At 31.7% G+C, this 14,274-nt stretch overlaps 1 protein-coding gene across 2 annotated transcripts in view; it reads right to left on the bottom strand.

Annotated features, from left to right (window-relative positions):
- Positions 1–14,274, bottom strand: part of SNCAIP (synuclein alpha interacting protein) — a 199,722-nt gene that overhangs the window by 60,718 nt on the left and 124,730 nt on the right. For both annotated transcript variants that reach the window (XM_051997926.1, XM_051997934.1), the window contains exon 3: positions 13,609–13,681. In XM_051997926.1, coding sequence (XP_051853886.1) covers positions 13,609–13,681 — 73 coding nt within the window. The remainder of the gene's footprint in view (positions 1–13,608; positions 13,682–14,274) is intronic.

The raw sequence follows: 14,274 nt of genomic DNA, 5'->3' as shown, positions 1-14,274 counted from the left end.
CAAAAATCTTTTTCTGTCAACTGCTGTGTGCCTTCTCATCTCCATTCACCTCAGCCCTATCTTCAATGCCCCATTCCATTTATTTGCTTACCTTTTACTATGATCCCTCAAATTAAATTTAATAAGCCTTTGTTAATTTTAGACATCTTCCTCTCTCTATTCCATATTCTAGCTTTTAATAAGACTTGGTACCCTCCAAACCCAGGTTGACACAAAAACTGACCTGAGAGAGTTGGACCCTTAATACCCAACTTCTCAAACCCATTAATCCTAGTAATATGTGCCTCATTCCCTCAGTAGTTTTACCTCCTTTGAAGTTTACTCTATCAAACTTATCACCTAATTCAGATCTTAGTGGCTGTTATCTATAGACTCTCAAAACATTCTTCCTCTTTTCTCAATAATTCAGTGCCTGATTCATAATCTTCCTTTTCACTCCAATATTTGTCCTTTTATTAGGAAAATTTAAAAAATTATTGGTGTTCCCTCAAATATCATAACCTTTCAGCTCTCAACTGCCATGACCTACTCTACTCCACCTCAGTTTCACATAAGTTTAGTCATATCCATATCCTTTTATCTAATAACAATCTTCTATCATTTCATTTCTCCCCATGATTTATGTCTATACTTATTCTTAGTCCTTACTACAATCTCTAATTCCTTTACCTCTCAATGCTTTACCAAATCATTACCACTACTTTAACAATATTTTTCTTCCTTCCTAATTCTGACCCTTTGGTGAAGCAGTTCAAAGCTCTATTATCCTCTACTTTGTCATCTACTGTCTATTTGAACACTGATGGAAAATCTTCTAAGCATACAATATTCTCCTTTGGTCAAGGTGGAATTGGGGACAGAGAGAGACCTACACTAAAGTTAGGGTTGAGGAGCTTTCTTCTTCCCCATCTCCGGAAACAGTTTCTTCTAAGGGCTCTAACAATCTCTTCTGCCTCCCTAGAATATCTTAGCCCTGAAATGGATAAAGCAGATATGACCAAATTTTCTCAAAGACTTTTTGCACTTAAAGTCTTTGACTGATTGATTTACTTAATGAAGGTCTATAAATCTTGTTCACACCTATGGTTTGAATGATTCAATCAAGATATATTCATATCTGATAAATATATTAAGTGTGATAAATTAATGTGGTGGGAATTATTTTGAAACCATTTCCTGACATATTCAACTGTAATCCCTCAGATTCATTGCCTATATCATAAACTATCTATAAGAGATTTCAAACTGCATGTTGTATAGTCATTTCAAACTCAACAAATCTTAACTACAAGTCATTACCTTTTCCTCAAAGCCTCCTTTTGCCAAACTTTCCTGTTTCTAATGAGGGAACCACCATCTTTCCAATTACTTTAGTTCCCATATATCCAATATATTGCAATATCTGGTTTCTATTTCAACAACACTTATTACATCCAACTTTTCATTTCACCCACCCCAGCTATCATTCTAGTTTGGGTCCCCATGACTTTAATCATCTCCTAATTGGTCTCCTGTTTCTAGTCTCTTATCACAATCCAGCTTCCACATAGTCATCAAAGTGATTGGCACTTCCTAAAGCAAATATCTAACTGTATATTTTTCCTCACCCTTATGTGGTTCCCTATAACCTCTAAGATGAAACCTAAACTCCTCTGCTTGTAATTTAAAGTTCTTCAAAAATTGACCCTTTTCTATCTTAACAAGATTATTCATTACTTCCCTATACATATTTTATCAACCAGCGATGCTTTTATACTTTGTTCCCTCTTTTGTGTTAATGATTTTATTCTGGCTGTTTTCCTTACTCCATCTTTATCTCTACCTCTTGAAATCTCTGATTTCCTTTAAAACTTAGTTCAAATGCTACTGTCTAGATAGAGGATTTCTTGATCCCAACTCACTCTTTACCCCCATTCACCACTTAGTACGTTTTCTTCTCAAACTACCTCATAGTAATTTTCTATATAGCATGTATATATTAATTTTAGATAAGCACGTTGTCTTCCCTAAATGATTGCTGCCATCATTATAGAAAGTGTTCTCTTAACTCTACTAATTTAATTCTACATCAACATGATGATTATTACAAAGGTAAGATGAAGACAGTGAGAAAGAGCAATACCCAGTGGCCTGGATCTTAGTGAGGAAAAGTGGAAGAGGAAAGAGAAGTATCTAGATCTTTAAATTATATATTCTAGCATTTATTTAATTCTCTTTCAGTCTCTGCTTTATTTTTCCTTGTGGATGAAGGGAGAAGAAACATGGTAAAATATGACTGAGGGAAAAATCTAAACTAATAATTATGATAATTATTATGAATTAAATAAAAATCTCCAATAAAATGGAAGTGACTGCCAGAATGGATCACAAAACAAAACTCTAAAATAGACTGTTTACAAGAAACAGACTTGAAACATTAGGATTCACACAAAGTTAAAATGAAGAATTGTAATAGAATCTATTATGTCTTAACTGAATCTAAAATCTTGGATTGATACCATAAATGGTCATGGTTAAAAGAGATAATTAGGTAATGTATATTACTGTTAAAATAAACAATGAACACACACACATCCAATTCTATATATCTAAACATTTTGCATAATGACTTTATTATCTAATATGTTGGCTATCCCTATTGGATTTATATCATTTGCAAAATTGATGAACATGTCAACTATGTTTTTATCCAAGTTAAAAAGGCTAAACAGAATGGTTTTAATCATAGATCCCTTAGAAGACCCTATCTGAAATGATGACAACTAATCATTGACAGTTAGACAACACAGCATATAGAATGCTGAACTTATGAATCTGAGAAATCTGAGTTCAAACCTTACCCTAGATACCAGCTGTGTGACTCTGGGCCATCTCAGACTCAGATTTCTCATGTGTAAATGGGGGGAGAGAAATTGTACCTACTTCTTAGAGTTGTTATGAGATAAAAAATGAGATAAGATTTGCAAGTTACTTTGTAAAAGGTCCTTATGAATTCTAGCTATTATTAGCTATTATTATTGTTGAAAATTACCCTGGTCATCTGATCAATTCTGAATCCATCTAATTGTATTATTGTATTACCAAAAACTCTTATATTTCCAATATCGGATCCTTCATGAAATAATTTTAAATAAGACCTACTATATTTCTCTTATTTATCAGTTTAATAACTGCATGAAAAAGAAATAAGTTTGGTCTCATATGATTTGTTCTTGAGGAAGCCATGCCATCTCTGTTTAATTGGGATTTCATACTGTAGATGCTATTCCATAATAATCCTTTTGGAGTATCCAAGGAATCAAAGTCAAATTGACAGGCTTACAGAATGCGGATACTATTTTCTTCCTTTTTTTTTTTTTTTTTTTAGTTAGTACATTTGCCCTTTTTGATCTTGTAAATACCATTCATTTTCTACATGTTTTCATATATAAGAATGATTCAACAATCATATCTGCCTATTCTTTCAGTATAAGACATAGTTTATTTCAATCAATTGAATCAATTCACCAAGAACCACTAGATGCTCTCTTACTGTCTCTTTACATGAATATCAAAGTCCTGTTAGCCATTTTTGTTCTTTCATTTCCAGTGGGAAAAGAATAAAATAAAAATTGAGCAACCTATCCTCTCTGCTGCCAGTTATCATTATCCCATTGACCCTAAGCAATGGTTATATTCATTTTTTGATTGTTACTTCTGCCAATATAGGTTTTTTAATCTACTCTTTCTGTTGCCCTTATTTATCTTTGTCAGCTTCAGATCACTTCAAAGTTTAGTGTTTATAATGCTATTTGTACAGGACTGTGATAAACTATTAAATTATCTTCTGTTATGTGATCTTACTAAAACACTTTTTTAAATACCTAAGTTAATTGGTGAGTTTACTGTGCATCTGCTTTACTTTTTAAAAGAACTTAATTACCTGACTAAAATTTTATCAAAAAAAAAGATGTCTAAGAATTACTGAATGAAAATCTTGTTTTCCCACTTTGCATTGTACCTTTACAAAAACTGACATTGTTTTAGGGCATTAAAAACTAATGGACAAATACAGACAAACAAATATATTAACATATATTTCTTTTAAAAATATCTTTTCAGATCACAACATGATAAAAGTTAATTACTAATAAGATAAATGTGAAGAAAAAAATTCAGATTTTAAATGGAAAACAAAAATATGATCCTACTAAAAAAAGAATATAATTTTTATCAAAGAAAGTAACGACAATGACATAACATAACCAAAATGTTGGCATGAGACCAAAACAATCCTTAGAGAAAGTTTACATCTTCAAACACAACAAAAGTTTAAAAAAAAAAAAGATACAATGAATTAAGCAGTCATCATTTATGGTAAGAATACTACAAATAAATAAGTAAATAAAATTTTATTTAACATTATAAATAATAACTATCTAAAAATAATAATTACTTTTGGAGGGGTAGGGGGAAGAATAGAAATACACTAAAAGCCTTTCCAAAAGATCAAGACTAAAGCAAGCAAATAAGACAGGACAATGAACTTTTAGGGAATGAGAATAGGTAAAGAGAAGGCAAAATTATCTCTATGTGCCAATGATATGAGAGTTTACTTATAAAATCCTAGAGAGATAAAACTTATCAAAGGAAACAATAAGTTCAATAATGTATCAAGATATAAAATAAATCAGCAAAATTATTAATCCTTTAGTTCATTAAGAAAACCCAGTAAGATGAAATAGAAAAAGAAATCTCATCCAAATTAATTATCAAAAAAGTGAATAAAATATCTAGAAGTCTACCTACCAATAAACTTTGAGACTTGTATGCATACAAATGCAAAACACTCTTTACAATTGGAGGGAGATTAGTGTCTCATGGTTTTACTGCAATTAAATTAAAAATAACAAATTACAATGCTACTTAAACTAATTTACAGATTTGGTGCTCTATGAATCACACTTCCAAGGGACAAAATAATAATAAAATTCATTTGGTAGGAAAAAAATCAAGAATATCCAGAAAAATTTTGAGAAAAAGCATTCATAAACGAAGCACAACATTTTTAGAGTTTAAACTACATTTTAATGTAGCAGTCATTAAAACTATATGGTTCTCCTTTAAAAAACAAACAAATCTAGAAAAATAGAAGAGTGGAACAAATTAGATAAGCAAAAGAGCATAAATAATTGAAAAATGTTTTCCAGTGTTTGGTAAAACAAAGAGCATGAGTTATTTAGGGAAATACCTTCATTTTTGGATAAAAATTGTTGGGAAAACTGGAAAACAGCAGAGATCTGATTTAGATTTCCAGTTCTAGTGACAAGCAAGATGGTGAATTTCTCATTTTTTCTGAGCCTCTTCAACTCTATACATCTTCAAATGGATGGATTATCAGATTTAGAATATTTCTAGTTAAATATGTTGGAGAAAGAAGAGAGAACCCTTACAAAGATCATCATCATTATACTTAAATAGTGCTTTAATAAAAGTAACATACATACTTTATGCTCACAACAATTCTCTTAGATACATACATAACTATCCTCACTTTACAGATAGGGAAACTGAAGCTGAAAGAGATTTGTGGATTGTCTGGAAAGTAAGTGATGGAGACAGGAAAGAACTTTATAAATTCTAAAGTGTTCACTCAGCACCTCACCTCCACTAGCATCCATGTATACACAGCTGGAGTACAATTTAAAATGCATGCTTGTGCTGGGCCTGTCTTAGCACTCCATTCCTCTTGCTACAGAGACTCTGGGGGAGGAACAAACAAAAACACCACTCCAGCTAATTATTTATTATTTAATGCTCAGGGCTCACCTGGGGGGGTAACTACTAAAGTAAAGGAGAAATAGCACCTCCACACTTCTAATTCATCAAGGTTCTTAGAGAAAAAAACATCATAAGCAGTTGATTTCAGTAACCCAGTGTTTGAAAAACATAAAATACTTAGAATTCCCTAATTGATAAGAACTGTTGAAAAAATTTGAAAGCAGTATGAGAGATTAAAGCTTAGACCAATACCATAAACAATGTATTGTAATAAATTTGAAATGAAGATGACTTCAATAGTAAAAGTCACAATATTTTTAAAAAGCAGAACAGAAGCAGATCAAGTATCTTTCATAACTATAAAAGGGTGAATTCTTAGCCAAGCAAGAAATAGAAATAAGCACACACACACACACACACACACACACACACACACACACACACAATAGTTAATTTTGATTACATATAATTAAAAAGCTTGTGCATGGGAAAAATTAATGCAAGCTGAATAAGGAAAGAAATGATCAATTGTGAAAAAATATTTGTATCTGAAGTCTTTAATGGTTTCCAAGGTATACAGACAATAATTGAGGAGGCTATTAAAATAGTTTTTTCTGGTACATAGTAAGTATTTAATAAATGTTTATTGAGCTGAATTGAAGAGATGATGATAAGAAAGCAATTAGCAGAATTACCAAATACCATCAAAGGTATAAGAAATATGAACTCCTTATTACAGATAATATTCATGCATAGGAAAGCTCAATTTAAATATATGTTTTCATTTAAATCAAGCAATCGACTGATGATGGAAGGCTTACTGGATAGAGAGGGTAAACCTTGGAGTTAGGGAATTATGCATTCTAGTCTTGTCTTTGGCATATGCAGCAGATGGTAACATGTGCAACTCTGGACAGTCCTGTTAGATTTTCAATATTCTTGAAAATTTCAAAAGACAATATTGTATAGGTTTGATTTTCATCAGGATCTATGAGTGTGTTTCCATACCAAAAGGTTCCTATAATAAAGTCATGAGTCTGAACAAAAAAAAATCTGGTCACATTCATTTTAATTCACCAGAAATACTTCATATGTACTATCTCCCATGAGCTTGAGTTCAACTCCTGGGAATATTCAACATCTAGAAAGGGATGTGGTAATTACAAAGAGCCATCATGGCTTTGTCAAGAATGAGTCAGGCCAGACTAACATAATTTCTTTTTGTTTTTGAATTATTAAGCTCTGAATTAAAGGAAATGTTATGGTCAAATTTACTTTGATTTTACAAAAATGTTTGATAAAGGATCTTATTTTTTTTCGAGGAAAACATAGAGATATGAATTAGACAATAATATAATTCAGAACAAGATGGATGACTAGACTGAGAGTAGTTGTCAGTGATTCATTATCAGTAGTTGCTGTGATGTACCCACGCCAAGAATACTTATGCTGAATGTATAGCATTTAACATTTTTATCAGTGACTAAGATAAAGGAATACATGGCATGTTTATCAAATTTGCAAGTGATAGAAAGCTAATAGTAGTTAGTAGTATCTGTCTGGATTGTTAATATTTGAGGATCATTTTACATATTATCTTATTTGTTCCTCACAACAATCCCTTGAAGTAGTTATTATCATCCCTATTTTACATGTAAAGAAACAGGATGACAGAGTTGTGACTTGCTAGGGTCACACACAGCTATTGAGTATCTAAAGCAGGATTTTAATGTAGGCCTTCCTAACTCCAGGACTATCATTCTATCCACTAATCCAATTAGCTAACTGGACAATATCCCCAATGATCTTGACACAATAGAGCATTAGGTAGAAATCTAATGAAATTTAATTTAGGAAGGGTAAATAAAAACTCATTTTCAAAAGTACAGCATGGAGAATGCATGATTAGGCAGCAATTTGTCTGAGAAAGACCTGGTGAGTTTTTGTGAACTATACAAACTTAAGAGGAGACAGCAATCAATACAATGCGACAGGTAACAAAAAACTAAAAACAAAAACAAACTAATTTGATCTATACTTGTCCCAAGAGATAAAATTCCTAGTTACTCCCTTGGCTATAGATGACCTGTGAAATACTAATGCCTGAAGACATTTTATTACTGTACGTCTATTTTCCAAAATCTTAATTTTAACTTTTGTTTGATTACTAGGTATTTTGTATTTGCTTGACTTCATTTTTATTGTCACCATTGTTTTTTACTTTGAGAGAAGAGAATCCAGGACAAAAGACATATTTTGTGAAGAGCTGTGGGAAAGGGAAAACAGTCAATTTGTGTCTGGGAGATGTAGATATAAAGGGACTTAAAATATGGGGTGTTGAAATAGTAGACCTTGAAAACCTGTATGTTTCTTTCTTTGTTTTTTCTCTCTTGATCTCTTCAATGGTACTAGAAAGTTAAAAGGCTATTCCAAGTTAGTCGGACTGTAAACCCCAGACCAAATTCTTCTCTAATGAATGAGGGGCAAATTTACTGGGATTAAATTTGTATTGCAACCTCAATATCAGCAACATTGAATGAAAATGAAGTACTTTCATTTGAATCAGAGATATAATCTTTTTATGTGAGTTGCTATTAAATATTTATTTAAATTGAAAACAGAAGAGTTATATATTTAGCATCATCAACTATGTCAGTGATTCCCATAAGGTTGTCATGTCAATTTATTATTTTAAGTGCTGGCTCAGGACCTACAAAAATCTTTGGAAACCATAGATTTCAAATTTATAAGTTTGTTGCAACATTGGAAAACACTTGGGAATAAGCCTAACACCATTGCCAAGAATATAAATATACCTCTAAGATGGCATTTACCGAAAAGCAAATAAACACTTAGAGTTTGGCCATGTGCTGTAATTGGGTTAACTGGGAAAAGTGTTTTACTTTTTAAGATCTACGTATTTCAAAGTTCAGTTCAAATGATACTTATCCTAAATTTGCCAGCAGCCAGTTCCCTGAAGTTATTTAGTACTGCTTTTATGCATATTTTATTTTATTTTTTTGCTTATATATAGTTTACTCATCAGAGAATGTAAGCTCCTTAAGGGCAGGTTCTATTTAATTTTTTTTTTTTGTTTCTGTACAAGCAAAGTCTAGCATAATGCCTAACACATTATAGTCATTTAATAAATTTTTAAAAAAGAATGAAAAATAATTACATATAAACTGTTTTGTTATTTATTTACTTCATTGTATCTACGTTTTCAGCTGAATTTTGCATAAAACACTACTTTGCCTTGTTTTGAGAAAAATGCATACAGAGTTTAGCATCTACTTTTTAAAAATAACAATCAACAACTTATATAACATTAAAATGAATGCATATCTGAATATGCAGGCCAACAAAATAAGCTCCAAACTAAATTAAATTGATTATATTTTATTTGAATAGTATATATCCATATAATTTTACTTTAAACTTTTGCTAAGTGAAATATGATTTTTCTGACTTACCAAATCTGACAGCAAGTATTATGCAATAGCTACACAGCAATCAAATGTTTCACTGCAAATCACTGTTTTTTCACTTTTATAGCAATCATTGACCAAAACTAATCTTTATTTGCTGAACTGCCTGTCTTCCAAGCTTGTCAAATTTTTACAAGTGTACTCAGACCCCCTACTAGACTGAAAAGTTCCATGAAATCAGGAATAATGCTTTATCCAAATTTTATCCTTTCTTTCCCTGAGCCTGAAATAGTGCATAACACAGAATAGATTTTTTTTTAAACAAATAAATGTCTGTGGAATGAGTGAATAGTTTAGGGACCCCCTAACCTATTTTGTAGCCATGATACTAAATGCAAAATTGTGAGGCAGGTGAAATTTGTCCTCAGGGTTTTCAGTTTCCTAGTTATATATCTCACTTGATGATACAATCCTGAGGTACTTGGCATATTTCTCCCCCCAAAAAATTTCCTTCTCTAAAAAGACTGGAGACTTATTCTCAATAAACTGACAAGAAGTTAAAGTATTACTTCTCCCTGGGGCAAAAGCCTTAAAATTTTATGATAGAATTTCAGCCAAATAATTAGTCATTTGGGAAGATAATTATTAGGAAGAGATTTTTAAGGTAGGGTGGGGTCTTCCTGAAACCTTGAAATCTCATGTAAGCCTATTCCAGTTTTAGGTTGCTGCTTGACAAATGGATCTAGACCCATATTCATGAAACTGGGCTTGAACAACTAATTTCCAAAGGTCAACTGTGATGTTTGTTACATATGCATATATCCATATATGTGTATATGAAGATATAGGCAGATTTACGTGTGTGCATGCACATATGTCTACAAACATGCATAAGTATGTTTTATACATAGAGAGACAGACAATGACATACTACACCTATGCAAGAATGAAATTGTGTTAGTTTTTATCACTGTATCTTAGGAACCTAATAAAGTCAAGTGTACATATATATATACACATACATATACACACACATATTGGGGTGCATATATATGTATGTATGTATCTATATATAAATAGATATACATACACACATAGATGTATATATACATATACATCAATATAGAGAAACATATATAGAAGGATACATATAGATGACAAAATTATAAATGTTAAATATTGAACTTCTGAATGAAGGATGGGAGAAAGGTACAAAAAATTGATATAGAATAATTCAAGGAATAATGTATAATGATATAACACAAGGGGAAGTAGAAAACAAAAATGGATAACAGGGAACTGAGACTCAAATAAAAAAAGAAAAGTGAGCCCTTATCTGTTTTCATTGAGTTCAAGCTACCAGGACTAAATAAACTATCTCACAGGTTTGTAATGGGCGAGCTACTGGGTTTTTATTTATTTGAAACTAAATGCAAAAATAAGAAAAAAATAGAAAAAAAAGTCAGAAAAAGAAAAAAACAAAACAAAACAAAAAACATATGCCTGTTAGAACATCAGGAAGCATTCAAAAAAAAAATAAAAGTAAATTTCCATTTCACAAAAAACATATATAATAGAAGACATTATATTCATGAGTATTCCATTTTTCTTTGTTTCCTTGTATGTTATTTTTTTGTTCTGTTGTGCACTTTTTATTTTTCCCCCTTTTCATTCCTGCCATCTACCCCAAAAATGGTATAATTGAGCAAGAATAAATGTATAAATGTGTGTGTGTAGATATGTGTTTTTGTGTATTTAAATGCATATACACATCTGCACATATCCATATATACATACATCTATATATACACACACATATATATATACCTATATCACACCTAAACACACTCATATTCATATATATTTATACATACAAATACATACCTCTAAAACAATATTAATATGGCTGACATATAATGTAGATTTTTCTATTGATTGAATCTTTAAGTCTGACTTTATCTGAGATCAATAATTATTAGTTCTACTTTTTTTCCTAATAAATTTACTCCTTATCCTTATTGGTCTGTTTATGTGCATGTCTTATTTCCTATCCTTGCTAACTCCTCTATTTTAGTTCTATTCCTTAACTTGTCTTGCATTACTTAACTTCCCCCTACCCTTGGATCCCTCCCTCATCTTCTCCCTCAACTTTTTTCCTTCCTCTTTATTCCATGCATATTAATATTATCCCTAAACATCCTCTCCCTAAACACTCTACTGTAGCCCATCTAAGCAAGTTATTGTTAAGAAAATGAGAGAAGTTACAGGACTAGAATTGAGCAGATGATGCCCTAGTTTTTATAAAGAAGGTAGATATTTTGAATCATAGGTACATTAACTTTAAATCTTAGCAAAATTCTAGAATATTTTATATATTAATATTTAGAGAATAAAGTAATGATCACCAAGTGGCACCTAGGATAAACAAGAAGAAGGAATGGAATTCATTTTCTTTTATGACAGAATTACTAGATTGACACCTCATTATTTCTGCCCCTTCTGTGATTTCAATACTTACAATAGCTGAGAAACTCCTCTCCCCACCCCCAAATAAATTCATTTAAAATTTAATCAAATTGATGAATTTTGATAATTTTCTGGATAGAAGGTTAAAGCATTTGTTTTGTAACTAGCAATAAATGTACCAGGAAAAACTATTTGGAAGCTTCTGTTAATTGTTTATCTAGGTGATCAAGAAAAGCTTTTATCAAATAATTAGATAAGTGAAATTTATTTTTGAACCAGTGAGAGCATTTGAACATGTTTGAGAGGTAGGACTTAAGATGTGATCTCACCATGAAACTTTATTGTTCCTCAATTCTACTTATGCATTTAGTCATTCACTGACTCAGCTAAAGTTCAATTTCAGTTCAGGTGATTTCCTAACCAGACAGGTCATTTTAAATTTCATATTGAGACTCTGTAACCAAGCCATTAAACAATTCAAACCATTATTTATGATTTTTAAAAATATTAAAAATTGAGTTGAATTTAATATATCCATAAATGTTGTTTCTGATGAAAACCAATTCTCATCACAAAATCTAGAGTAATAAACAAAGCCAAGAAATGATATCCATTTTCACAAATTCATCAAAGTAAACATCAACAATAAACAGTCTGTGACAGTGGTTCTCAAAGTATGGTCTAGAGAATCTTAGGGATGTCTGAAACCCTTTTAGAAGGTCTACAAATTCAAAAATAGTTTTTATTTCCAATATGGTAAATGTCTATAAATATAATCCAGATAAACAAAAGTGCTTTGGAGAGATCTTCAATAATTTTTAATAGGATAAAGATACTGAAAACAAAAGTTTGAGAACCATTGGTCTATGAGATAAGAAGATAATAGACTCAGAACTCTAAGAGACTTTAGAATCCAGCAAGATCAACTTGAAGATAAAGAAACCAAGGTTACTAAGTAAGGAATTACTTGATCCCAAGTCTTTCTGGTCTCCACATTCAGTACAGTATTCACTCTTCCCCTCTGTGTAGTAGAAAAAATACATTTAATATATAAAAATGGTTTTAATGTGAATGAACTATATATCTATAGTGTTGGTAGCACTATAAGTAAAGAACTTTAATTTATTCACTGCTAAACCTGAGACAAATAATTTGAGTATAATTTCAAGTCTGACATCACCCATGGATTTAAGGATTCAGATAGCTACTACTGAGGTTCCAGATTTAACAATGCTCTCAAATCATCACATGAAAAAATAACAAATATATCATAGCTCAATACAACACTCACCCAGCAATCCCTTATTTTTTTTTTTTTTTTTGCCCATCAGAGAGAGAAAAACAAAGAGGCTTAATTTGATTTACAGAGTGAAAAACACCACTAAATGTACTTTTTGTCAAAGGAGGGGGGCAGTGCAGGGAGGAGAGTTCATCCAGCTGTTTCTCATCTATGTGCCATGATTCTCTGTTTAGTTTACACTATTAGACTCAAAAGCTTTGCTTTAATCTTAACTGCTACAGTATGCCTTATAGTAGATTCTATCATGTAGCTCCTTGATAGGGTTTCAGGCTTTGGCAAAGACCCATCTTTCAAGCTGTCCATTACCATATGGGTAGTAAATGCATCCAACATTTTTTCATTGGCGCCTGTATCATTATGTCTTGTCACCAATGGTTTCTTCGATTTTCAGTAAATTGTTACATATAATGTGGTTTGGAGCTGATGAGATGATCTACCTTTATAAATATATGACCAATCCTCTTAGGTCTTCACATCTCTTTTTGCTAATGACTTAACATCTGAGGGAAGGGAACAGGGAACTTTTTGGAGAAAAGCAGTGTAAGAATAACATCACAAAGGAAAAACAGCAAGCTGCCAGAAATCTGTACTCAGTAAAGCAAGTGTAGAAAAAAAAAGGGGGGGGGAAGTAGCAAAAGAGATTGAAGGTCATACCTGATCTGTCTTCATTCTGTGAATCACATCTCCGACACAGTTCTGGGATAGTCTTGAGTGATGTTACTGAGTACTAAATGGGAAACCAGAGGGAAAAGAACATGTGAAATGATAACCAAAAGATAGATTAATTTATTTGCTCAATTAGTGACACAAATCAGGACAATAAAACCTAACTCCCTGTAAGGAGAGATTCAGATCACTTGCATGATTTGGAATAGTCTTGGATTTTATAAAAACACAGAGGTAGACAGAGAAACAAAATAAATTTGATAGTTTGCCTTCTTTTCACTCTAGAGTGTGGCCTGTGAAAATGATATCATCTCTGTACTTAAAACAATCTGAGTGCTGCTTAGCTTTGAGTATTTTTGTGTCTCATGCACATAATCCACAGAAAATAATAACCCAAAGTTAAATTGGGAAACTTTCAAGAATCACTTTAAATGATGTGCACAATAAAGGATTAGGGTAGTTTATGAAAGACAACAGACAGTCTGGACATCCATCTTTGCATGGACTTCCTAAACTGTCCTCCCTTAACCTATGGAAAAAAAAGAACACCATTGTAAAAGAAAAAAAAATCTTCAACAGGATGGAGGCTGCAAAGCACTAATATGTATTTGAACAGGAAAGGGGCTTCATTTTCAAATAGTTATATGGCAGGGC

This window comes from Antechinus flavipes, chromosome 1, assembly GCF_016432865.1.
Source record: "Antechinus flavipes isolate AdamAnt ecotype Samford, QLD, Australia chromosome 1, AdamAnt_v2, whole genome shotgun sequence".
Classification (NCBI taxonomy): domain Eukaryota; kingdom Metazoa; phylum Chordata; class Mammalia; order Dasyuromorphia; family Dasyuridae; genus Antechinus; species Antechinus flavipes.
The sequence above is the reverse complement of the archived record's forward strand: the minus strand, read 5'-3'. Positions and strand labels throughout refer to the sequence as shown.